The sequence below is a fragment of the Ceratotherium simum genome, chromosome X (genome assembly GCF_057802395.1).
Source record: "Ceratotherium simum simum isolate JZ-2026a chromosome X, ASM5780239v1, whole genome shotgun sequence".
Taxonomy (NCBI): Eukaryota; Metazoa; Chordata; class Mammalia; order Perissodactyla; family Rhinocerotidae; genus Ceratotherium; species Ceratotherium simum.
The window spans coordinates 91,144,070-91,171,986 of record NC_141940.1 but is presented as its reverse complement, the minus strand read 5'-3'; the positions used below and the strand labels follow the sequence as shown (position 1 = coordinate 91,171,986).

The following is a 27,917-nucleotide window of genomic DNA, read 5'->3' as shown; positions in this document are numbered from 1 at the left end:
ACTTTATAATAAATAAATCTTCTATACTTTGTCTATGGATTGAGTCTAAGTGTTAAAAAGCAATAAGCAGCATTTGTAATAATGTTATTATACGAATATCATTCACTGTAACCAAGCAGAGTGGTTGGAACACTATTAAAGGACATGTAATACAATGTAATTTAAACTTTGTTAGAAGAGAACACTTGAGTGTCTTGCTAAACAAATGATTTTCTTTTAATTTCTTTTTGATCTTGTTCACTTCTTCTGGGTTATAACAAATCAGTGCTTCTTCAACATTGTCCCCTTAGTTGGATTTTGTTTTCTTTGTGTTGTTTTTTTCCCCTTCTTAGAGTCTGCACGGTGCTAAACTTTCTGAATTCTTGCATGTCTAAAAGCCACTTTCCATTTTTTCACTCATTTTTCATGAACAGTTTGGGTGTAGAATTCTAGGCCCAGACTTTTTCTTTTCATCCTGGAACTCTGATAATGCTCAACGGTATTATAACATTCAATTTTGTTGATACCAGATCTGAGTCTTGCCCCTTTGGAGGCTGTCGGTTTTTCTTTTTGGAACCTTGAAGAGTCTGCTTTTCCACCTGTAGTTATGGAATGCCACAAACGTGTCCATTCATCCTAGTCACACTAGGTGGGCCCTTGCACTCTGGAGACAAGTCTCTTTCCTTAGCTAAGGGATTTTTTCTTCCATTATTTCTCTGGAACTTATTTTCCTCCGTAGTCTCTACCCTCTCCTTGCAGATCCTGTTAAATGACTGTGGACCATCTGGGTCTAACCTCCACATCTTGAACTCTTCTCTTACATAGCTCTGATTGTTTGCTTGAATTCTTAGAGATTTTTTCCTCAACTTTATCTTTCAGATCCACAATTTGGTCTTCACCATGTAATTAAACTATCCATTATATTTTTTGGTTAATTTCAGAAACTTTATTTTTAATTTCCAAGAGTTTCTTCTTATTTGATTGCTTTTTCTTTTTTTTAATTTATTTTTTTTATTGAGGTAACACTGGTTTATAACATTGTGTAAATTTCAGGTGTACATCATTATATTTCAACTTCTGTCTAGACTACATCGTGTTCACCACCAAAAGTCTAGTTGCCATCTGGATTGCTCCTTTTTCCAATACCCTGTTCTTACATCATGACTGGAAAAGTCTCTCAACAATAAGGATTTTATTAGAAAAATTAAAAAATAAATATTTGGAATTGTTTAATTACCTTGGCAACCCGCACCCTCATGTCTTTACCCAGTTTCTCAGTTCATCAGACGGGGGGGACTCCTACCACACCAAAGTAGGGGGGAGGTTACTCTGGGAAGAAAAATCTTTGGTGGCCTCAAGATCTGTTTCTTTACCAAGCCCTCCCCAAGTAGTGTCTCTACTTTCTTTAGAGGAGTATGGCCTGAAGAGAAAATTAACAGCTACCAGTTGATCTGTTGACACAGGAAGTACTTGTTGCATCTGTTCCTAACAACAATCTTTAATAAATCACCTGGACAAACCGGCTCAAGACTCACTTTTGTCCTGGCTACAGTTTTCTCTGCTACAATTCCCTCTACCTTTGGTCTTCCGAGTAGTCAAAAATATCTCTCCTGTGATTTCAATGAGCCCTGGGGAGAGAAGGGAGGTATATGTGTGCATTGAGCATCTCATCTTAAATTGGAAGCCCATCTATGCCATTTTCAGGCTTGTTCAGAGAAGGAGGTACCTTCCTGCCGGCCTGTGGGAGTCATTCATGTCCAGCTGAAATCTCCTCTGATGCAGCCAAAGCTCACTTTTTCTTGTGTGATCATCTGTGGAGCTATAGAATGAATCATGGGCACCTTCCTCATCTAATTCTTCAGACACTTGTGCCTGCTGATGGTCTTCTTAGCTTTTCTCCTCCAAACTAAAAGCGTAAATCTCAAAGTCACTAAAATTTACCTTCAGATGAGACTTCAGAGATCACTCCTGATATTCTTCAAAGAATTGATTTCTTCTCCCCCCAGCTTTATTGAAGTATAATTGACAAATAAAAATTGTATATGTTTAAGGTATACAATGAGATGTTTTGATATACACATACAATGTGAAATGATTATCACATTCAAGCTAATTAATATATCCATCACCTCACATAGTTACCATTTTTTGTGTATCTAGTGAGAACACTTAAAATCTACTCTCTTAGAAAATTTCTGATATACAATACAGTATTATTAACTATAGTCACCATGCTGTACATTACATCTCCAGAACTTATTCATCTTATAACTAAGTTTGTACCCTTTGACCAACATCTCTCCATTCCTCCCCACCCTCAATCTCCTGGCAACCACCATTCTGCTCTCTGTTACTAGGAGTTCAACTTTTATAGATTCCACATATAAACGAGGTCATGCAGTATTTGTCTTTCTGTGCCTGGCTTATTTCATAGCATAATATCCTCCAGGTTCATCCATGTTGTCCCAAATAGCAGAATTTCCTTCACTTCTAAGGCTGAATAATATTCCATTGTATATATGAACATTTTCTTTATCTATTCATGCATTGACAGACCCTTAGGTTGTTTCCATATCTTGACCACTGTGAATAATGCTGCTATGAACATGGGAGTGCAGATATCTCTTCAAGACAGTGATATTATCTCCTTTGGATATATACCCAGAAGTGGAATTGCTGGATCATATGGTAGTTCTATTTTTAATTTTCTGTGGAACCACCATACTGTTTTCCACAGTGGTTGTACTAGTTTACATTCCCACCAACAGAGTACAAGGGTTCCCTTTTCTCCACATCCTCCCAACATCCTTGCAATCTTTTGACTTTTTGATAATAGTCATCCTAATAGGTGTGAGGTGATATCTCATTGTGGTTTTGACTTGCATTTCTCTGATGATTAGTGGTGAGCATCTTTCCATGTACCTGTCGGCCATGTGTATGTCTTCTTTGGAAAAAGCGTCTATTCAAGTCTTTTGCTCATTTTTTAATTAGGTTATTTGTTTTTTTGCTATTGAGTTGTACGAATTCCTTGTATATTTTGGGTATTAATCCCTTATCAGATATATGGTTTGCAAATATCTTCTCTCATTCCATAGGCTGCCTTTTCATTTTGTTGATGGTTTCCTTTGCTGTGCAGAAATTTTTTAGTTTGATGTAGTCCCACTTGTTTATTTTTGCTTTTGTTGCCTGTGCTTTTGGTGTCAAATCCAAAAAATCATTGCCAAGACCAATGTCAAGGACCTTTCCCCTATGTTTTCTTCTAGAGTTTTATGGTTTCAGGTCTTACATTTTAGTCTTTAATCCATTTTGAGTTGATTTTTGTGAGTGGTGTAAGATAGGGGTTTAGTTTCATTCTTTTGCATGCAGATATCCAGTTTTCTCAACACCATTTATTAAAGAGACTGTCCTTTTCCCGTTGTGTATTCTTAGCACCTTGGTCGAAGATTAGTTCACCCTATATGCAAGGGTTTATTTCTGGGCTCCTTATCCTGTTCCATTGGTCTGTGTGTCTGTTTTAATGCCAATACCATACTGTTTATATGGCATACAATATCCCTTTGTAATATAATTTGAAATCAGGAAGTGTGATGTCTCCAACTTTGTTCTTTTTCCTCAAGATTGCTTTAGCTATTCAGGGTCTTTTGTGGTTCCATACGAATTTCAGGATTGTTTTTTCTTTTCCTGTGAAAAATACAATTAGAATTTTTATAGAGATTGCATTGAATCTGTAGATTGCTTTGGGTAGTATGGATATTTTAATAAGATTAATTCTGCCAATCCCTGAACACAGATATCTTTCCATTTACTTGTGTCTTCTTCAATTTCTTTCATCAATGATTTTTAGTTTTCAGTATACAGATAATTCACCTCTTTGGTTAAATTTATTCCTAAGTATTTTATTGTTTTTGATACTATTGTAATGGGATTGTTTTCTTAATTTCTTTTTTGGATAGTTCATTGTTAACGTATAGAAATGCAACTGATTTTTGTATGTTGATTTTATATCCTGCAACTTTACTGATTCATTTATTAAACAAATTTTTGGTGGAGTCTTTAAGCTTTGCTATATGTAAGATCATGTCATCTGCAGAGACAATTTTAACTTTTTCCTTTCTGATTTGGATGTCTTATATTCCTTTTTCTTGCTTAACTGCTCTGGCTAGGACTTCCAGTACTGTGTTCAATAGAAGCGGAGAGAGTGGGCATCCTTGCCTTTTTCCATATCTCAGAGGAAAAGCTTTCAGCTTTTCAGCACTGACTATGATGCTGGCTGTGGGCCTGTCATATATGGCTTTTACTATGTTGAAGGACATTCCATCTATATGTAATTTGTTGAGAGTTTTTATCATGAAAGGATGTTGGATTTTGTCAAATGCTTTTTCTGCATCTATTGAAATAATCACATGATTTTTATTTTTCATTTTGTTAATGTGGTGTATCACATTTACCGATTTGCTTATGTTGGAACATCCTTGCATCCCAGGGATAAATCCCACGTGATAATGGTGTATGATTCCTATAATGTGCTCTTGAATTCAGTTTGTTAGTATTTTGTTGAGGATTTTGACAGCTATATTCATCAGGGATACTGGCCTGTAATTTTCTTTTCTTGTAGTGTCCTTGTCGGGCTTTGATATCAGAGCAATGCTGGCCTTGTAAAATTAGCTTGGGAATGTTCCCTCCTCTTCAATTTTTGGGAAGAGTTTGAGGAGTATTAATTCTTCTTTAAATGTTTAGTAGAATTCACCAGTGAAGCCATCTGGTCCTGGGCTTTTCTTTGTTGGGAAGTTTTTGATTATTGATTCAATCTCCTTATTCGTTATTGGTCTGTTCAGATTTTCTATGTCTTCATGACTCACTCTTGGTAAGCTGCATGTTTCTATAAATTTATCCATTTCTTCTAGGTTATCCAATTTTTGGCATACAATTGTTTTTTTTTTATAATTTTATTTATTTATTTTTCCCCCAAAGCTCCAGTAGATAGTTGTATGTCATAGCTGCACATCCTTCTAGTTGCTGTATGTGGGACGCGGCCTCAGCATGGCTGGAGAAGCAGTGCGTCGGTGCGCACCCAGGATCCAAACCCGGGCCGCCAGCGGCGGAGCGTGCGCACTTAACCGCTAAGCCACGGGGCCGGCCCTCGTATAATTGTTCATAGCAGTCTCTTATGACCCCTTGTATTTCTGTAGTATCAGTTGTAATGCCTCCTCTTTCATTTCTGATTTTATTTGAGTCTTTTCTCTTTTTTCTTAGTCTAACTAAATGTTTGTCAATTTTGTTTATCTTTTCAAAACACCAACTCTTAGTTTCATTGGTCTTTTCTGTTGTTTTTCTAGTCTCTATTTTATTTATTTCTCCTCTGACCTTTGTTATTTCTTTCATTCTGCTAACTTTGGGCTTAGTTTTTTCTTCTTTTTCTAGTTCCTTGAGGTGTAAAGTTAGGTTGTGTATTTGAGATCTTTCATTTTTCTTAATGTAGGCATTTATCACTATAAACTTCCCTCTTAGAAGTGCTTTTGCTACATCTCATAAGTTTTGTTATGTTGTGTTTCCATTTTCATTTGTCTCAAGACATTTTTTGATTTCTCTTCTGATTTCTTCATTGACCTACTGGTTGTTCAGGAGTGTGTTGTTTAAGGTCCACATATTTGTGTTTTCCTCCTATTACTGATTTCCAGTTTCATACCACTGTGGTTGGAATATATACTTGATATGATTTCAATCTTCTTAAATTTGCTAAGACTTGTTTTGTGACCTAACATATGATCTATCATGGAGAATGTTCCATGTACACTTGAGAAGAATGTGTATTCTGCTGCTGTTGGATGGAATGTTCTGTACATGTCTGTTAGGTTCATTTGGTCTAAAATGTAGGTCAACTCCAACGTTGCCTTATTGATTTTCTGTTTGGATGAACAATATCCATTGTTGAAAGTGGAGTACTGAATGCTGATAAGAATCAATTTCTTATCGCTTTAGCATTTTGTCACTCTCCTGTGAATTCTCTCCAATTTCATCTGCATCCTTTCCAAGCCCAGTGAGTAACACGCACTCTGAATTACAATGCAGACCAAGCTCTTATGGCTTAAAAAAAATCCCTGGGGGTTCTATTTCAGTTAATAGCAAACAAGGTAATTTGAACTACCCTTTCCACTGAGAACAATTAGAAAAAGTGGGCAAAATAAAACAAGATAAAACACAACAAAATCTTCTGCTTAATGGCATCAGAAAGCTACCATGGCAGTGAAGAGGGCCAGAATCTGGAGGAGGAAACCCAAGAGGTGAGTCCGGTACTTGGTGAACCACATTTCCCCTAAAGGCGTCTGAGAAGCTGAGCAGAGCGACGAGCAGACTTACAAAGATAGAGTGAATCAGACAAAAACTGGAGTCGAGGGCCTTCCAAGGAAGACTATATAAACCCCCTAGGCTCTAGGTTGGAACTCTAGAGAAAAGGGAAAATAGAAAACAGACTAACCCTCACAGGAACTGAAGCCCAGCTTCAAATCACCTTTATTCTTGATTGCATTAAAGTGAGCTGGAACTGCTAATGCCCCTAGCCTAACCATTGACCAGATGTAAGTTAAATCATCTCTGACGGAGGATAACCTCACCTAGAGTATCTCAAATTATCTCTTTACTTTTCATTGCCCATGTCTGTCACTCAGGGAAAAAAAACAGATGCACAGAAGATAAACAATAAAGCTTCTAGAAGATAACATAGGAAATTGGCTTCATGATTTGGGGTAGATCAAGATTTCTAAAACAGGACACAAAAAATAATAACCATAACAGAAAAGATCAATATATTGGATTAAGACCTTTTGATCAACAAAAGATTCTATTTAAAAAGTGAAAAGGCACGTCAAAAGTTGAGAAGACATTTTTATCACATATAATTAGCAAAAGATTCATACCCAGAATACATAAAGGAACTCTCACAAAATGGTAATAAAAGGCAGACAACCCAATATAAAAATGGGCAAGAGACTCGAACAGGTGCATCATAAAGGAATATACCAAATGGCCAGTAAATATATGGAAAAGTGCTCAATCTTACTAGTCATCAGAAAAATTCAAATTAAAACCACAATGAAATATCGCTACAAACCCACTAAAATTGCTAAAATTAACAAGACTGACAACACCAACAGTCAGTGAGGATGTGGAGCAACTGGAACTATCATACACTAGAGATGAGTGTGTAAAGTGGTATCACCATTTTGTAAAGCTGTTTGGCACTATCTCTCAAGTTGAACCTATGCATGTCCTATGACCCAGCAATTTCACTCGGATATATTCCCAACAAAAATGTATGTAAACGTGCATCAAAAGACATGTATAAGAATGTTCATAGCAGTATTTTTCATAGCAGCTCTAAATTAGAAACAATCTACATGTTCATCAACAATAGAATGATAAATAAATTATGGTATATCCATACAATGAAATACTATACAGCAAGGAAAACTGATGAACTAGAGCTACATGCGACAATATGGATGAATCACAGGAATGATGTCAAGCCAGATAAACCAGACACTATAATCCCATTTATACAAAGTTCAACAACAGGTAATACTATTAAATGTTGCTAGAAGTCAGGAGAATGGTTACATTTGGGGAGTGATTGGGTTATGGCATGAGGAGAACTGGTAATTTTGTGTTTTTTGAACTGTTTGGTGTTAAATGAATGTATTTATTTTGCAATAATTCACTGAGCACTTATGATTTGTGTACACGTATCTTATGCTTCAATAGAAAATTTTAAAAACATTTTCAAAGTCTCCAAAGACCATATATAAGCTACCTGCCCATTTGATCACTATGTCAACTTAAGAAACCATGAAAGTTTAACTTTTTGGTTTTTAATTTTCACCTGGGACCAAGTGAATGTACTGGAACAGAGTCTGCCCTGCACGTGGCCCAGTTAAGGCCTGGATCAGACTTCATTAGACTTGGTTAAGCTGATATGAATTATCTTCTCCACATGGATTAACTGCCCAAGTTCCACTTTCCTTCCTGAGCACAGCATGGTTCATGTGTCATTTTGACTAATTCACCTACATAGGCATATTTCCCTTGGACACAAAGCTCTGAAGAGCCACATGAGTTTACCAGGCTGTGGGCTGGCTACCCTAATGATGTGCAAGCACTCGTCTTGGCCAGAGAGATGCTCACCAGGACTACCTGTGGGTGAATGATCATTGCATGTGTCCTAAGAGAGGACTGACTACACCCGTAGCAAGCACACATTTTTCCTTACTCATCATAAGTCCTTCACTGACAACTCAACATCATCAACCATGTTTCACGAACACAGGGAAGCCATTTTAAAAGGATACTTGTGGTCAAAGCTGTACCACAGCCTGAATAGCCATGCACTCTCCTGCTTTGTCCGGTTTCCTCTGGCAGAATCTGGACCATCCTAGGAACAAACAAGAAGACAGATACTTAGTTGCAGAAAAGGGATTGAAATAAGGGGGGAAAACTTCTTTTTTAACCATAACTTTTAGAAATTTTGAACTCAAACATCCTGTATTGCTAGTTTCAAAGATATATTGGGAGGTAATATTTTAAAAGAAATCCAAAAGGCAGACAAATCAATCCTCAGAGTTTAGGCTTGATTATGTCTATGGGTAGATCAACTCAATACAGTACAAAATTTCCTTTGGCATTCTTATTTCCTCAAAGTGCCTTTCAGCAGATTAATTACTCTAAAGGAGTCTAGATCTGAACAGGCCAAAATTGATTTATAGAGAATATTAAAGAAAGTTTCTATAAAACCAACTTTCCAGGCCCCCCAAAGCTGGCCTAGGGAAATCACACTTGGTTGAGTTTCCTGACAAACCAGCCAACGGCTCTTGGTGGTCCTTACCCAGGCACCCGCATTGTGTTCCAGGCGGCGCAGTAACTTGTTGTCTTACCAGCTTTAGGAAGGAGGGGGCAGTGGGCAGGGGAAACGAAGCCAGAACTAGCATTTCTGTTATTTTACCTACCCTCGAGTAGTAAGTTCTTTCACTGCTCCTCTCATGCCTTTCCAACTCAAACAGCCCCATCATTTAAGTTCCAAAATAACTTGCAAACAAATGTTCATTTGAGGTTTAGGAAATCTGTTCTGTGCAAGTATTATAAGCACAATTCACATTAAAAAGTGCACAGACTGCATGTGAAGCACAGCCATTTTTATCATCATCCTCTTGAATGCGATAAAGAAAGAGATAAGAATGAGGCCAGAATTGACATGACGGTTACCATGACCACCTCAAGGCCAGGCTCTGGACAGAAATAAAAAAATACATTTTAACCTTGATTGTCAACAGATGGCCGGAGAACAATGCAGTAGCCTTTCCGTGCAGTTAGGACATTTAGAAAGCCCCGGGCCCGCAAACTCTGCACCTTTTGCCTTTAAAAATCAGCCACCCCAAGACCAGTGTGGGGGGTTACCTATCAACTTGCAGGTTGGAGTGTACTTCCCCAGTTTGCAAACCTTTTTTTTCTTCTTTTTGTGAGGAGATCAGCCCCGTGCTAACATCTGCCAATCCTCCTCTTTTTGCTGAGGAAGACTGGCCCTGGGCTAACATCCGTGCCCAACTTCCTTCACTTTATATGGGACGCCGGCACAGCATGGCTTGCCAAGCAGTGCGTTGGTGCACGCCTGGGATCCCAACCGGTGACCCCCGCGCCGTCGCAGCAGAGCGCAATGCACTTAACCGCTTGCACCACCAGGCCGGCCCCTGCAAACTTTTTTAATAAAGCCTCTTTTTTCCTTAAAATTTCATTTTTGCCTCAAAAAGCTGTTCACTTAGGTTAACATTTCTGGCGATGAGGATGGAATATGAAGCGGCCACCTCATCTCCTGGGGGACAAATGGACACTGCATGCTGGCACAACCCAGAGCCCCTTGGCTGCTTCTCCGCATCTCCAACGGCCTCAGGAGGACGATCGAGGTAAGGCCCTCTCGCATCCTCGCCCTGCCACGCTTTGGTAGACCTCTAGAGGCTCTTTAAGGAGGGGATTCCCTCAGTTTCTAAGGAGGAGACTCCCTCAATGTCTCAGGTGGGGAATCCCTCATAAGGTTCAGCTGCAGCTGATTTACAGGGAAGTTTCTCCATTACACGGAAGTTTGTCCATACAGGGAGGTTTCTCCAATACCAGGGAGGTTTCTCCATTCAAGATGGGTGCCTTTTATTCTAAAGACTCTTCTAAGGAAGCGGCAAATGGCCAGCTGCCCGCCACAACCCCTGCGGCTTTTATGTATAAAAATTATGGACCAAATACTTGCAAGTTCCTTATTACCTGGGTCCAAATCACTAGAGATGATCTAAGATTACATTGGCCACAATGGGGCTCCTTTGATACTTCCAAACTGGTTTATTGGTGCACTCAATTGGAAAAAAGAGTATGTCACACCTCTCAAAAACAATGGGAAGCCTTTTTAAATTGATACCTAGAAGCTTCCAAAAGGGGAAACGAATTTGTTATTGCTTCCCTAAAAGAGAAGCATTCTAAAGTAGAAGAAAGACTTAATCTATTAGAAGCTTCAAACTCCAGTGACGACTGGACAGAATCAAAGAAATCTAAAAACCCTCCCGTGTTTCTTCTCCTCCCCCCACCTCTTCTCTCTTACCTCTTCTCTCACCGCCACCTCCCCTCACACCCCCCACTACCCTGTCAGAACTTCCCTGCCCCGAAATTCTGGCACTGTTCTCCCCGACTAAACCTTTCACACTTTCCGCATCCCTTTCTCTGATAGCTCCCTTAAGAGTAGAAGTTCACGGACTGGCTCCTGAAAACCGGGTTATAACCTTTACTCCCTGGTCTAAAACGGAACTTTTGAGTTTAGTTAAGGATTTCCCAAACCCTAAGGAGAATTCCCAAGAATTTCAGAGGCACCTTACTCTGACAGTGCTTACAACCCCAGACTCCCAGACCTTTCCCAATCAATCCACATGCTGGTAGGACCCATTCAGGCCCAACAATGGATAATGAAGGCTAGACGGGAGGATCCTCTACACGACCTTGGGCTCCCTTACAACGAGGCTTTTTAAACAGCAAATAAAATTGCCGCCAATTTAATAAAAAACATACCTCTAATGTGGCCCCCTTGAATAAATTGGAAGGCAATTCAAAGATGCACACAGAAAAAGGATGAATCAGTCCTTGAATTTTATGACTGCTTTCAGAAAATTTTCTCTCAGAATTCAAGACTACAAAAATTGCCTGCAGAAACTAGTAAATTATTTAATTCTATGTTTCTGGATGGACTAGCCAATCCAGTTTCAATCCTAGTCAAACAGCACGACCCTGATTGGGCAGGAGCTCCAATCAGGCTCCAGACCCTGGCAGCCACGGCAAAGTGTCTAGCCAAAACTTTAGAGAAAGACAAAGAAAATCAAGCCACCAGGCTCTGCGGCATGCCAGGAAAAAACAGCCAAATTGATGGCCTTGTAATCTTCTCAGCCGAACCAGCCCTCCAGGCCCCCTTCAGATAAGACTTGTTACTTTTGTAAGAAGCCAGAATACTTCAAAAAGGATTTTTGAATACAAAAAATGGCTTCAAAATAATCCACAGTCCATGATCTCATTCATATGTGGAGTATAAACCAACACATGAACAGAGAAAACTGTATTGTGGTTTCCAGGGGCAATGGGGGTAGGAGGTGGGCACAAGGGGTGAAGGGAGACATATATATGGTGATGGACAAACAAAAATGTACAACCCAAAATTTCACAATGTTATAAACTATTAAAACATCAATAAAAAAAAAAGAAAAAAGAAAAAAAAATAATCCACAGTCCCAAAGGCCACCCACCCAAAAGACCCATTGTCTCCATTCTAGAATAGGGCTGCTCTGGGGAACAACAAGGGGTCTATCCCCTCCTGACAGGAAATCAATCTGGTGAAATCAATTTTACTACAGAAGGACAGCCTTTGATGGCTCTAATTGCCAGTGGAGCCACTTACTCTGTCCTCAACCCCAACCAGTTTTCTAGGCCCGTTCCCTGGAGTACATAGACATTTAATACGGGCGGGGTATCAAATCAGGTGTTCACAGTGCCTATGTCTCAACTCCTCTGTTTCCAGGGCGCCACTCTTTCTGGTTAGTCCCTTCTTCCCCAGCTCATCTCCTAGGGCGTGACTTCCTTCAGGCCACTCAAGCCCATCTCTCTCTCTCTTTTTATTTTTAATTTGTGAGAAAGATCAGCCCTGAGCTAATATCCATGCCAATCCTCTTTTTGCTGAGGAAGACTGGCCCTGGGCTAACATCCATGCCCATCATCCTCCACTTTATATGGGACGCCGCCACAGCATGGCCTGACAAGCGGTGTGTCCGTGCGCGCTCAGGATCCGAACCCAGGCTGCCAGCAGCGGAGCGCGCACACCTAACCGCTATGCCACGGGGCCGGCCCCAAGCCCATATCTCTTTTAACCGTAAAGGGGAACTACTCTTGGACGTCCCATCCTCCCCGCTCTCAGATGAACCTTCTATGTCCTCGTGGCTCATCCCTATTTGTTCCCCAACTGCACCTTCTACAAATAGTCTCATTGACCTGTTCAGCCTTCCCAGTCAACTTTGGGCTCCCTCTTCCACTGATGTAGGCCGTATAATCTCTGCTGCTCCTATAACCATAAACCTAGATCCCTCCAAGCCTCTCCCAAACATGAAGCGATACCCTTGAAGTCCCACTGCCATCCGAGAAATTAGGCCTACTGTTCAGGATTTTACAGAAAGAGGGCTCACTGTACCCACTAGTCCCTATAATACACCAATCTTACCTGTTAAAAAACCAAATGGTAGACGATGGCATTTCATTCAAGACCTATGTGCTATTAACAAAATTGTAATACTACAACATCCAGTAGTCCCTGATCCCCATACCTTGCTCTCTCGTATTTCCTCCACTACCCTGTTCTTTTACGCTATTGATCTCTGCAGAGCATTTTTCAGCATTCCAGTAGCTAAAGAAAGCCAACATCTGTTTGCCTTTACCCCGGACAATCGCCAGTATACCTGGACGGTCTTTCCTCAGGGGTATAGAGAGAGCCCCCCTTACTTTTCCCAGGTCTTACATTTGGATCTCCAATCTCCTATCTTCCCTGGAAGCTCTAGTATCCTTCAATACATAGATGATCTTTTACTTTGCTCTAACTCTCAGTGTTCTTCAGTTTCTGACACCCTATACCTCTTACATCAGCTGGCAGAAAAGGGACATAAAGTCTCCAAAGACAAGCTACAACTTTGTTCCCCCACAATCAAATTCTTGGGGCACAAACTAACCCCAGATAGACTTCAGATAGACCCAGCTCGTATCCAAGGGATATCTCATTTTCCTGTCCCCACCACCAAATGCCAGCTATGCAGCTTCTTGGGTCTAATAAGCTATTGCCGGACTTCAATCTGTAATTTCTCATTCATCACTCAACTCCTTTATTCAGTCTTAACAAAGGAAACTCCTGAACCTTTGCCTTGGACCCCAGAGGCACAACACGCCTTTGACAGTCTCAAACAAGAGTTGATCTCACCTCCAACTGTTGGTCATCCCAATTATCATCTTCCCTTTTTCTTTTTTGTCCATGAGACACAAGGAAACGCCTTGGGGGTTCTAGTCTAACAACATGGAGGACAGAAACGATCTGTCAGTTATCACAGTTCTCAGCTTGACTCAGTTGCAAGACGTCTACCACCCTGTCTTCGAGCACTAGTTGCCTTTTCAGCCCTTATCTCTGCAACTGAAAAAATGTTTCTTGACTCCTCCTTAACTGTCTTCGTCCCACATGCGGTCAAAACACTTCTGGATTCTCATCGCACCCAACAACTCTCGGCTAGCCAGCTGGCCACCTTTGAACTGCAGTTCCTTTCTTCCCCTCACATTTCGGTAACTCCACGTGGCCCTCTGAATCTGGCCACTCTTATGCCCCTCCCAGAGAGGGAACAGAAGACCATGACTGCATTGCTGTTACTGACTTACTCCTAACCCCCTGACCGGACTTACAGGAGACCCCTCTCAAAAACCCTGACTACATCCGGTTCATGGACGGCTCTTACCTCTGAGGACCAGATGGGACACTCCATGGAGGCTACGCTATCTATAGTCTCCCTGGAGGAAACTATCCAGTCTGGACCATCACCCTAGGTCCACTCAGCTCAACAGGCAGAACTGCATGCTCTCACTCGGGATTGCATTCTGGCCTCTGGTAAAACCCTAACTGTATATACAGATAGGAGGTATGCCTTTGGGGTAGCCCATGACTTGGGTATGCTTTGAAAACTACGAGGTTTCCTAACCTCTTCTGGCCAACCCACCAAAAACAAGCAATATGTTCTTGACCTTATTGACTATCCTCTTGCCTAAGGCTTTAGCGATCGTTAAAACCCCCACCCACAAAGCCACTTCTACCTTAGAAGGCAAAGGCAATTACCTTGCTGACATGGCAGCTGAACTGACGGCATCCTTACAAGTCTTCCCTAGTTCTTTGCACTCACCTAACAGAAAAAGGAAAACTTACTTCTTTGGACACTTTACGTGAAGCACAACAGGCCATGTCATCTAAAGAAAGAGGGAAATGAATCAGGCAAGGCTGCCAGATGGACCCCAGGGATAAATCTATTTTGCTGGGCCCTAATTCTAAACCATTCCTCCTGGAAAGCATGCAGAGACCACTACTGGACTATGTGCACAATCTAACACATTGGAATACCGGTAAAATGGTCTCTTGGGCCAGATATTATTTTAGGAAAACTTCCCCTATGATAGACCATAAGATATATCAGAAGTACACTGTACATCCCCAGTATAATCCAGGAAAATCCCTGTACACAGCAGCAGGCCGGTTTCCCTTACCTCAAGGCCCTTTTGAAATCTGGCAACTGGACTTCATCTAACTCCCCCTTCTATGGTGTTCAAATATAGTTTGTATGTTCTAACATTGGACTGAGGCATTTCCCTGCCACCAGGCAACAGCACAGGCAGTAGCAAAAATTTTATTGGAAAAAATTATTCTCAGTTGGGGACTCCTCAAAGAACTACGTAGCCATCGGGGAACCCACTTCATGGGACTCACTGTTAAAGAAATTTGTAAAATCTGGCCAATCTACCAACATTTCCATTGTGCCTATACCCCTGGTCTTCTGAGTGAGTTGAAAGGACCAAAGGCATTATCAAAGCCCAACTGGCTAAACTCATGACCGCCTTTGATCTTTCTTGGCCTCGGGCCTTACCTCTGGTTCTTCTTAACCTCAGATTACTCCCACAGGAAAATATCATTTGTCCCCTTTTGAAATTATCACGGGAGGACCTATGAGACTGATTGAGAGCCTGTATTCACCCTCCCTCCTGAAAGGGGAGATGTTACATTACCGCAAGAACCTAATACAAAATATTACTGAAAGAGGTAAATTAGTCAAAGATTCTTTTTATGGTGAGCTCCCAGGAGATCAAGATCTACAAAACCCACTTGAACCAGGAGACTCCATCTACTGGAAAAGAGATCAGCTTAAGGACTCATTAGAGCCCTGGTGGAAGGAGCCCTACCAGGTACTGTTGACTAATCCATGTGCTGCCAGATTAGAAGGTGTTGACTCATGGATCCATGTTTCTCATTTAAAAAGGGTGCCAGAACCCCCACTCCAGTGGGAATCAACCCCCTTATCTGACACCCGGCTCTGGCTCTCCCATGCCAAGACCTCTGCCACAGACCTGCCACTGGATCAGAAGCAGACGACACCCAAAGGAGACAGCTTACCCAACATTCTGGATCAGGCCTGTAACCTCCAATCCTCATGACCCCATATGAAAAACAGCTTAATCCGCTCATACGGCTCTACCCATTGTTTTTCATTCTGGCTGTTGTTTTTATCTTACTGTGCCCTCCTGGTACTACCCTTCCTCATTGTTTTCCAAGGTCGGCTTGATGATGCTATTTGCCTTACTCTTGCTCTTAGTCATTCAAGATTACTTGAGAAACAATCCTGATATTGTAGACAGGCTACAGCAGGATCCATCTTTAGTAGTTTGGGACCTTTGGTGTCTTCCTTGGTTTGAATTCCTTAATGATGGCCTCCCTTAAAAGTGGCATACTTGATTACCCTTTTCACCTGCATTTGCTCTGAACTTCTGACTCCCTCTCTAACCCCGATACCTCCCCCACCACACTTGTCTTTCGTCCATCCTTACCTTCCTACTATACAGAACATTGCTTTCAAGATTAATCTCTCCTCCTGCTGGATCTGTATACATCAAAATCATTCCCTAGAAGACCTCGACCTCATAGGAGTACCCCTGTCACTCTCCACCTTGCTTAAGGCCTCTGGCAAATATACTGGGTTTGATTATGTAGCTTATATGATCACACATGACAGTGGTAAGGGACCAAGGCCATGAATGGAAGACGGATATGCTGATTGGAATCTGGCTGACCCTGCTGCTTCCCATCCTGAGGTTTTAGGCCAAGTATATACTTTACCTTATAAGGCTTCATTATGCCTTCGCAATGTACATGGCTATGGGCTACTCCCGGGTTTTCTCAACCATACCTTGATTTGTAATAACACCATTGAATACAATGCCACAGAACATATCTTTATTCCTGTAAACAATCAGACCAACTGTGAAGTCACTGAATTGGATTCAATTGTTATCCTTCTTTGGGGAAACTTATTAATGAATGCTTCTGGCACCTGGATGCCTGAACTATTAACCTTTACAGACTCAAATACCAACAGAAGCTGGAGAATAGACCAACACTCAGGAATCCCCCAGCTGATGGTCAATTCAACCCAAGTCTCCTATAACCTTACTAACTCCACCACCATGTTACATTCTCCAAACCTTCTCACCCTTCTACACAGAAATCCTCGCTGCTCTTTCAATCACTCCCATAATCCGAATGACACGAGTCACTTCCACCCCCTTTGTGCTGACGACTATATGCCCACCTACAAACCTTTCTGGATGATTGACTCGTGGCAACCTTAGGACCCTGCTATTCTTTCTGCTTCAGTCCAAATTAATACCACCCACACAAAGGTTTGGGCCCAAGGATCTAGCACAGCCATATCTCTATGGGGATCAGGTTATTTCTTTCTATGTGGCACTAACATTTACATAGTTCTTCCAAAGAGATGGAGGGGGAACCGTCATCTCACTGCTCCCTGAAAGTATATAACTTAACCTCCCTTGGACCTTCAGCCTGCATCCCTAATTTGGGATCTTTTCTCTCCATGGTCCTAACTAAATAGCAACATAAGAGGAGAAAGAGAGACCTTGAATTTGGAATCTTGCCCATAACTAAACCCTATCATAGATAGAAGCGGCCTAGGACACACCCTCTACAGGGGACTCTTTTGGTTCACAGGCATCCTAGAATTGGAAAAATCAATAAGAAATATTTCTGTTTTGGTTCAGCAATCTTGGAAGGCCACTAGCTCTGCTATAACCCATCAACAAGCAATGATAGAGTCTCTAGCTGCGGCAGTCCTTCAGAACCACAGAGCCCTTGACATACTCACAGCTGAAGCAGGTGGGACTTGTGCCCTGTTAGGAGAAGACTGTTGCTTTGATGTAAATGCCTCAGGCCAAGTTACCCAGGATCTATAAATACTCAGAAGGAACGTTAAAATACTGGAAAAAACTCAACCATACCCCTGGAACGGACTGGAAATGTTAGGCTATCTTTTCAGTTGGCTTCCCGAGGGAATAGGTTCACTCTCACATCTGTTGCCAATCTTCCTCTTTTTGCTTGAGGAAGATTGTCCCTGAGCTAACATGTGTGCCAGTCTTCCTCTATTTTGTATGTGGGATGCCGCCACAGCACAGATTTATAAGCGGTGTGTAGATCTGCGCCTGGGATCCGAACCTGCAAACCCTGGGCTGCCAAAGTGGGGCGTGCGACATTAACCATTATGCCACCAGGCCAGCCCTTGTTATGATTATTATCATCCTAGGACTCAGCATTTGGCTCCTCTTTAAACTTATTTTTGCTTGTTTCAAGCAGTGTCTAGATGCCACCCTGCCTCTGGCAACCCACACGATGCTGGCTCAGGTCACCACCTACGTTCAGCCCATGCCATACTCTGAGGCCTCCTACGTGGGACTGGATAGAACCCAAGCAGTCGAAGGGGCACTTTGGTATTGAGGGACCTGAATACTCCCCGAATTCATCAAAGGTGTCGCCCTGGCAAACCTATGATCAAGAGGGGGAAAATGATAAAGAAAGAGATAAGAACAAGGCCAGAGTGACATAACGGTTACCATGACCACCTCAAGGCCAGGCTATGGACAGAAATAAAAAAAGTACATTTTAACCTTGATTGTCACCAGATGGCCGGAGAACAATACAGTAGCCTTTCCCTGCGGTTAAGACATTTAAAAAGCCCCCGGGCCCAAGAGAAACTGTAGCTGGAAGGGGCGACCAATCAGAACTGGACTCAGCCTTAATCTTGCAAACTCTGCATTTTTTGCCTTTAAAAACCAGCCACTCTAAGACTGGAGGGGAGGGTCACCTATCAACTTGGGGGTTGGGGTGTACTTCTCCAGTTTGCAAATCTTTTTTTTTAATAAAGCCTCTTTTTTCATGAAAATTTCATTTTTGCCTTGTAAAGCTGTTCATTTCGGTTAACAAATATTATAGAGAGAGACAACTCTACAAGTGAGGGACAACTCTACAAGTGAGGGACAATCAACAATAACCAAATAAAAGTTGAGCCGCAATTACAAGTAGTTCTAAATCGCAGTGGGTGTAATTTCCCCCTATAATAGAGACACCAAGGATTAGTCAGAGATCTCTGAGAAGATAAGCATACAGACAAGTAGAGCCAGGGAAATTAGCAAGCACGATTTAAATTCCTAACGTTTCCAACGGCAAAGATTATTTTTAAAAACGGAGTCCCCATGGTATTTGAGGAATGTTTAGTGACAGATATGGAAATGGCTTAGTTAAATGGGCTCTCCTGTGGCTGAGGAAATAAAAATGAGAGATCCCAGAGAGCAACGTTATTTCACATTTTTATAAATCACGTGGAATAAAGAGGGCACAGAAATGTCTCCATTTGCAGATAACAATCATTCCTTCAGGTAATTAATTGCTAACCCAATGACAACTTTAGGGAGATTTCAAAATGCGACATGACGGAGTAGAAAAGTGTTAGATGACCGTTCTGAGAGGCAAATATCTTTATGGAAAAATGAAATGATTCTTTATAAAGTGATAGGCTCTAACCTCTCAGTTCTAAGTGCCTGTGGAATCTTACTATAGACAAAACTAACAATATGATAAACATAGGATAATATAAACCTATCAAGCACAAGCTCCCCAAAGTCATTTTTATCCGCTCCTCCCCTGAAACAACAATAAAAATCACACCCCTACTCTGTCATCCTAACCTCTGCAAAACCACAATGCGTTATCATCACCTGGAACACTTAAGTTCTTGCCATCTCATCTCAAGGAAGCTACTAGAGGGACAATTAAAATGAGTAAAGCAAAGGAGAGATTTCTTTTTGAAGGCAAACTAACAAGAGGTCTTCTCAGGCTACAAAGAGATATACCTGCAGTCCACAAATAAGATAAAGTGACCTTAGAAATGTAAGAAACTAAGCAACAACCCTGAAATGTTACAAGGGGTAAATTCAGGGGGAAAAAAAGTGCTACTTTGTAACAGGGGTGCTAAACAACTTCTTATTCCAAGTGATGGTGCCAGAAGCATAATTAGGTAGAGGAAGAACTTAGATAAATCCACATGTAGTGGCTTTGGGGAAATCAAGGAGGGTCTGTGGAACAGGACTAATTTTTTCAGCTGACCCAGAAGACAACCAACAACTGCTTCATGACATGATCTGGGCTGCTATCCCAGACAAGCCCATGGAGCCCTTTCCCCTGTGGGCTCTGAGCAGGACAGGGCTGAGCAGGGCTCAGTGCGGGTGCAGCCTGATCCGACAATAGGCAGGCCTCCTTCCCGGGCTGCATGGCAGACCCTTGGATTTTCATTCAAATGATGCCCACAGAAAAAGTGGGGACTTGCTCTCTCATCACGCCCCTCCTCAAAACCTACATTCCCACCAGGAGGGTTCACACCCTCCTGTCTTTAGCTCAGGCTGCTTCTAGAACCCGGAACACCCTTTCATACCCTCACCTTCTCCCACCCATAGCACCTACCTGGCCAATTCCTATTCATCTTTCCAGGCTGTGCACAAGGTCAGCTTCTCTGCGAAATGTTTCAAAGGCAACAGAGTACTCTGAGAGGTGTAGGTGTGAACATCACAGGCTTTCTCAACAGGCTACCTGCGACCAAATCCTAGCTCCACACTCCCAACTGTGCCACTGCCTTGCTGTGTGACTGCAGGCAAGTTTAAATTGAGATAGAATTTGACATATAACATTGTGTAAGTTTAAGGTGTACAACGTGTTGATTTCATACATTCATATACTGCAGTATGATTACCACTGTAGCATTAGCTAACACCTCTATCACGTCACATAATTATCATTTCTTTGTTGTGGTGAGAACAATTAAGATCTAGTCTCTTAGCAACTTCGTAGTTTATAATACAGTATTGTTGACTATATTTACTATGCTGTGCATTAGATCTCCAGGACTTATTCATCTACTAGTTGCAAATTTGCACCTTTAAACAACATCTTCCCAATTCTCCCACCTCCCCAGCCCCTGGTAACCACCATTCTACTCTCTGTTCTTATGAGTTACATGAGGGATTTCAAAACTTTTTACTAACATTATTAATAGAGAAGCCTCTTCAAGAAAATAAATACAACCAACTCTGCTTATCACCATTTTTCAAGCATATAACAATGAGTGTCTATTTTTTATGCATTCATTAAGTAGCTGCTGTGTGCCAGGCACCATGCTGGGTGCTGGAAATAAAAAGAGGAATGAGACTCAGCACCTGCCCTTTGAGGAGCACATTTCCAGAGGGGGAGACAGACAGAAAGATACATATATGGTGACAAATGTGATGAAGAAAAAGAAAGCAGATTAAAGAACTGAGTAGCAAAAGGCCCTATTTTTGAAATAATTTTTCTAGAAGTAATGAATAATGATTTCTGGGTAGAGTTATATTTCATTCCATTCTTATGGTTAACAGACATATTTTTTTCAGTTAAGGTCATTACAATCATGAGAACAGCTTATGTTATTTTCAGAGATGGAGCAGAATACTGGCCTCCCAATGATTTCTACATCTTAATCCCTGGAGCCTGTATGTTACCTTACACAGCAAAAGGGGCGTTCAGGTTTTCCAGGTGGGCCCAATGTAATCACATGGGCCCTTAAAAGTGGATGAGGAGGGCAAAAGAGTCAGAGAGATGTGGCGGGAGAGGCAGGAGAGATTCAAAGTGTGACAGGGACTCGCACTGCTGTCATTGGCTTTGAAGATGGAGTGGGCTATGAGCCAGGAAATACGGGTGCTTCCAGGAGCTGAGCTTGACCCTGGGCCAAGGGCCAGCAAGGAAACAGGACCTCAGTCCTACAACCACATGGAACTGAATTCTACCAACAACCTGAATGAACCTGGAAGTGGCTTCTCCCCTAGAGCCCAACGCTGCCAACACCTTGATTTCGGCCTTGAGAGACTTGAAACAGAGAAACCAGCAGAGCCCACCCGACTTCTGACCTACAGGACTATAAGACTGTGTTATTTTAAGCTGCTAAATTTGTGGTAATTTGTTACAGCAGCCATAGAAAACTAATGCAGAGCAAAAGAGTAAACAAATGATGCAACCCAATTTGGGCCTTTTTCACATCCCTGGGATAATGGGACCAAGATTTCTCAGAAGAAGGTAATAACAGGGTTTAAAAACAGGGAATCAAGAGCTCCACACTGCCTACTCCAGGGCTTCTCAAACTGTAAAGGGCACACAACCCTCCTGGGAACCCTGTGAAAATGAAGCTTCTGATTCAGTGGGTCTAGGTGGGGCCTGAGAGTCTACGTTTCTAACAATCTCTCCAGGGATGCCCAGGCTGCTGGTGCACAAGGTCACTCGGAGCAGCAAGGACAGGTCCCTAGTAGAAAAGCAGACAAGGCCCTCCACCATCTCACCCCCGCCACCCTCCACTCTTCCCTCCATCACATCGTCACCAAGCCCTTAAGGACAGAGATTCATCTGCCTTGTTTGCAGATGTGTTCCCAGAGCCTGAAAGAATGTCTGAAATATAACAGGTGCTCTAAATATTTGTCAAGTGAATGAATAAATTAATGTTAATTTTGAACTTCTAAGAAAAAAAAAGAAGAGTACAAAGGGAAATCAGGGGCCAAGAGAGGCAATGAGAAGAACAAAAAGAAAAGTGTGGCGGGGAGGGGGGTCAGAGAGCAGTAATTTGAGGAAAGGCGCTTCAGCAACTCTTTGAAGTTCAAGATTTAAGTGACTGAGTATCAGATTTCAGCCTGGAGGAAAATTCGGGGAGGCCCCAGAAGCAAACAAATCCAACTTGCCCAGAAAGTTATGTCAGTGCAACTACAAACAGCTGATTTTCTGCAGTTTTTGCGCGCACGCACCCCCCCACCCCCCCACACACACAGGCAAGCACACTGGTTTCCTTTCCTCCACATTCCACTAATATCCTGCTTGTGACCTTGTCCTGCTGAGATGATAAAGCCGGGATAAATTCAGATCTGTGCTACTCCAAAGCGGCCTCATCAATGAGTGCTCTTCTGTAAACTTGGGGAAGGAAGTGAATGATGTGTCTGCATGTCCGGCCAACATAAATCTCAGCTGTGTCTGGCATGAAATGTCTCCCCTTGAATGGGGTGGGAGGCCACCCCCAGGCCTGGGCAGCTTGCCTCCAGCTGGGCTTGTTTTTGTTTTGGTTGCAAAGTCACCAAGACCTCAGGAGAAACAAAGCAACTGAGTTTTTTCGTTGTTTTGTTCTAATGAGTCAAACTTGCCAGGGACATGAAGCTGAAGTCTGCCCACAATATTCTTATGCTTCCCTCACATACGGCCAAAAGTTCTAGCCAACAGCTCCTTTCCTTCGCTCACATGAGCTAATATTCTCTAGCTCTGTAGCCATGACTCTGTTTTTAACCTTGGGCTTCTAGAACCACTAGGAAAATCATGCTCGTTATAAGAAATGCTCTCCCATCAAATATCACTGTTTTGTTTTTAGGAAGATAATTTAGAAAATGAGGTAAAGAGAACTGCCCTTTCTTTTCTAATGGGGAACAAACATCTGGACTTTCCCCACCTCTGATTTCAGTTTCATGACAACACTGAGAGTGTGACCTGGATCCATTTCAGGGTAAACTGCAAGAACCCAGGGTTTCACCCAAAAATGAGAAGCCCATTTATTTCTCTGTTTTACTGTTTCTCGTGACCACTGAGTGCTCCCAGTCCTGCTGTTAGCGGCTCACTGGACCGAGAAGGTCAGGCCAGGAGGATTTAGAAAAATAAGGCCCTTTCTACACAAAGGCATGAGTCATTTTTAAAAAGGTGTCCTGGGGAACCAAGCTTTGTTTTTTTTCCCAGTCTGACAGCAATCTTGAAAGACTTTCAAAGTGCCAACAGAACTGACTTTCAGGGCCCTCTGCATGACTGAGTGTGAGGCTCAGAAGGAGGGAGGTTAAACGGAAGCTGTGACACAGCTCTTGGCCAGGGCCAGCCAACCGGGTGCCATTGGGAGTGCAAGGGAAGTCACTGCAATCTGCTATTCACAATTGGCCCAAAGGGCCCCCCAGGGAGCCGTTGGGAACACTGGGTTTAACCCTCCAGGCCCATCCAGGGAGGTTTCTGAGGTTCACCCTGCCTGGGACAGGGGGTGCTCTCTTAGCTGTCACTGCTCACACTAAATGCACTGCCAGAACCCTGAGCACTTAGGACCCACTGGTTTCTCAAACATTTCCATGGAAAAGTGACAGCAGGTTTGTTACCAAGTCTAGTTACAAACCCAGTGTCTCCAGTGTGCAGTTCTTATGAGATGTCTGATAAGTCCAGAGGGAGGAGCAATGGAAAACAGCAAAAGGGCTGGGGGTGTTTTTGTCACCGACTAGGTGCCTTGAGAAACTCAAAGGTGGGTTTGGAAGCAACTAACTGTTTTTCCAGGTTGCTTCTTTTCCTTTTGTGTATTAAGGAGATGTAACCAGCAGCCATCCTGAAACTGACCAAGCCATGATGTAATCACCAGCCATCCTGAAACTGACCAAACATCACCACAAGAGCTATGCCCATGACCTTTGCCTTATCTTTAATGCAAAGATCTCTCCAGGAACCGCTTAGGCCTCATTATGTGGAAGCATGTTCTCCAACTGAGCCTGTGCAAGCGAATACCCGCCTCTCCCTTTTGAATATTCATTCCCCAACCAAATAAAAGTTCCTGCTTTCCTTTGTTCCAGGACGCCATGACTCTGGAAATGATTCGTCATGGCCTCCTATTTGCTGCAAATACACTTTACTTTGTGAGACAACTTCCACTGGTGTAGAGTCTTATTTAACTCACCAGGAGGGGAGCCCACTTGGTTCGGTATCATTTTGACTGGTCTGGACCTGTCAAGATGAAATCTCTCCAAACCCTGGCTATCCAACGGGTAGTAGCTTGTTTTTCTTCCAGAATTAGTCTTGACTGGCCACAGGTCTGTGAGGATACTTTGGAATAGGGTGGTCATACCACACCAGTCACTATTTTCCTTTCAGTGAAATAAAAACACCCATCATGCTTTTCACCCAGGTTTTCTCAGGGTGAATTTCAAGATCTCCCAAACTATTATACTCCAAATTAGCTTCCAAGTGCACAACTCCTGAACTCCTGTTTTCTAAAGTCCTTAATCAAAGCTAGAGTCAAACAGCAACTTTTCAAAAAGAACTGCTCATTGAAACCACATATTCCCGACTGGCACAATGGCCGATTCTAATGTAATCTAAAGGGCTTCTGGAGCACCATTCAAGTGGGTGCCAAATGGCCAATGAAGCTCACTGACAGCTCTTCCCAAAACGTCCAGGACTTTCAGAGGTCATGGCTTTGTGTCCCTTAAGGGGCATCAACACTAAGAATGCCTTATCAGGCTGCAACCACCATCAAAGAGAAAGAAATGAGGAAAAGCTGTAGCGGCACCCCCTGGGCCCTGCGCAGCACCACATTTTGCAAGACTTGATAAATCCCATTTGGTGGATGGAGTCATTTAGAAGATCCTGTGGAATCTGAAATATGTAGACTGGATTTAGGATTAAGTGCAATGATGAATGCAATTCAAAGCTGACTGGAAGGAAAAGAAACACCTGACAGTTTCATGGACACACATGCATGTGGTCGGTAAAGCGTCCTATCACACTGCTGCATCTCTCGCTCCCCCATCTACCCATCAAATACCTATTGAGCTCCCCATGTGCCAGGCACTGTGCTCAGCACTGGGTGCTCAATGCTGAGCAATATAGTTCTTGACGCCCAAGGCCAAATAATCACATTTTGGAAACAAATTTCTGCTTCTATCATAACTCGCATGCCCGGGAAATACCCACCTGGGGAAGGAGCAAAAGCTGGAGACAAAATCATCCCACTGACCCTACAACAGTGGTGATATGGCAGCTTTAAAATGTATCTGCCATCTTGTCAAAACATGTTGACACTCTTCCCATCCAGAGGTTATGGTCTCTCTCCCCTCCTATTGAATCTGGGCTGGCCCTAGCAACTCGTCGTAAGCAATAGAGAGCCACAGAAGTGATGCTGTGAGACTTCCAAGGTTAGGTCAGAAAGGCAATGTAGCTTCCACCTTGCTTGCTGGGACACTGGCTTTTGGAACCCTGAGCCATCACATAAGAAGTCCAGTACCCTGAGGCCATGTGGAGAAGCCATGTGTAGGCATTCCAGCTGGAAGTTCTAGTCTTTGAGCCCTCCTAGCCCAGATGCCAGACCCATGAGTGAATGAGCCTTTGGATGGTTACCCCCAGCCTTCTTCATGGAGCAAAGGTAAGCCATCCCTACTATGCCCTTTCCAAATTCCTGACCTAGAGAATCCACGAGTATAAGAAATTGTTGCTCACTTTCCCATGTTTGGGGCGGTCTGTTATCCAGCAATAGTAACTGGAGCAGATGGCAAAACCAAAGGCCAGCACGTTCCTCTCCCCGACACGGTCTCCATCAGGATTCTCTGCAGCAGCAGGAACTCTTCCCTGCTGTCACACTCGATGCTGCCATAGGGCTCAGCTTCCACTCACTGCCTCTACAGCGGCCCTCCCCGGCACTCTGCTCCAGGCGGTCACTGCCCACACCGCCCTGCCCAAGCCTTAACTGTTAGCCTTGCTGGGACCTTCAGCCCCTATGGGGCTGAGGGCTGCTGCTCTGCCACTGCTGGGCTGGAGGGGAACCTAGAGAGTTGTAGAGGATCCCAGGCCCTGGAGGAACAGGAAGGCCTGCAATCACCCAACGTCCCTCCTCTCTTTCTCACATTCCCTGGGCTGGAGAGTTGGCCCACATCCCTCTCTTTCTGCTGCCTGGGCACCACTGAGAGACTCAGAACCAGTTACGGTGAGCCAATCACCAATGTATGCAATATATCCATTCTTGGAAGGTATGGAGTCAGGGACTTAGCTTAAATACTCTTTCTGGCTGGCCCACCCCCTTAATACGTTGTTTAAGAACACAGACTCTGGGGTCAAATCCTGGCTCCATCACTTTCTAATTCTCTGACCTTAGGTGACTCACTTAAACTCTCAAACTCCAGCTTCTAATCTATAAAATGGGGATAACAGTACCTACCTCATAAGGTTGTTGTCAGGATCACAATGAGGGAATCTATGTAAAGCACCTGGCATGTACTAATTGCTCAATAAATTTTAGCTTTTTTTTTTTGGTGAGGAAGATCAGCCCTGAGCTAACATTCCTTGCCAATCTTCCTCTTTTTGCTGAAGAAGATTGGCCCTGAGCTAACATCTGTGCCCATCTTTGTCTCTTTTGTATATGGGATGCCGCTACAGCATGGCTTGATGAGCGGTGCGTAGGTCCTCGCCTGGGATCCAAACCTGCAAACCCCGGGCCGCCAAAGCGGAGCACAGAAACCCAACGACTACACCAGCAGGCCGGCCCCAACTTTAGCTATTTTTAATAATGTCTTCCCTAGGAAGAAGCATCTCTTGTGACTTACCCCTTGCAAGACTTGAAAGCTGTCGTTGTTGGGTGGTGGGTCTTGATCTGGGTCAACACCAACTCTATAAATCACCAGGAGAAAGACAAGGAGAAAAACAGAGAATATTAGCTTGGACCATGGCAGCGATGCTGGCTAAAAGTAGCCAAGAGGCTGACCATCTTCCCGAAGTGGAAGGAGTGGTTAGCTAGAAGAGGAAGGCTGTCATGCAAAAGTTGTGAGAAAGAGGTCATATACCACATCAGACCCCAGGGGGTAGGAGGGGCAATAAATCCTGTGTGCTGACACCCTGAGCAAGGCTTCTGGGAAACAGCACCGCCTGGCAACTGTCCATCTGCCTTCCTGCACTAGACAGTCCAGTTATCAAAAGGTGGGTCCCACTGCACCAGGCCTTTTCCTCTCTGCTGCTTCCTCACTTCCGCCTCAACCTGCTTTTATTCCCCTAACCCTTTGTTACAAAATTTTTCATATATCCAGGGAAGTGTTGAAAGAATTTATAGCGAACACCTGTATACCCACCACCTAGATTCTACCATTAACATTTTGCTGTACTTTCTTTATCACATATCTATCTGTCTCTCTATCATCCATCTTATTTTTGGATGAATTCTAATCAAGTTGCAGACATCAGTACACTTTCTCTAAACACTCCAGCATGCATATCATTAACTTTTTATCCTGGTGCCCCACGTCCTCCCACAGCAGAGATGAGCTGAGAACTCACACATTTGAGGTCAACAACTGAAGGCAGAAAGAAAAAGCAAAGTAGCAAAATCCACTTATAACAAATTCCATAAAAACACTAGGGTAGTTGTCTTGGCTTAGTAACATACCCACCGTTGCTCTATGCA

The 27,917-nt window shown here is 42.9% G+C and overlaps 2 protein-coding genes across 2 annotated transcripts in view; both read right to left on the bottom strand.

Moving 5' to 3' along the window:
* LOC101398697 (uncharacterized) overlaps nt 1-27,917 on the bottom strand; it is a 727,039-nt gene that overhangs the window by 107,927 nt on the left and 591,195 nt on the right.
* Nucleotides 1-27,917, bottom strand: part of SLC9A7 (solute carrier family 9 member A7) — a 163,642-nt gene that overhangs the window by 13,621 nt on the left and 122,104 nt on the right. Inside the window, exons 14-15 of the mRNA XM_087427197.1 lie at nt 27,067-27,130; nt 8,322-8,404 (exon numbers count right to left, since the gene is read on the bottom strand). Of these exons, the coding sequence (XP_087283323.1) occupies nt 8,322-8,404; nt 27,067-27,130 (147 nt within the window). The remainder of the gene's footprint in view (nt 1-8,321; nt 8,405-27,066; nt 27,131-27,917) is intronic.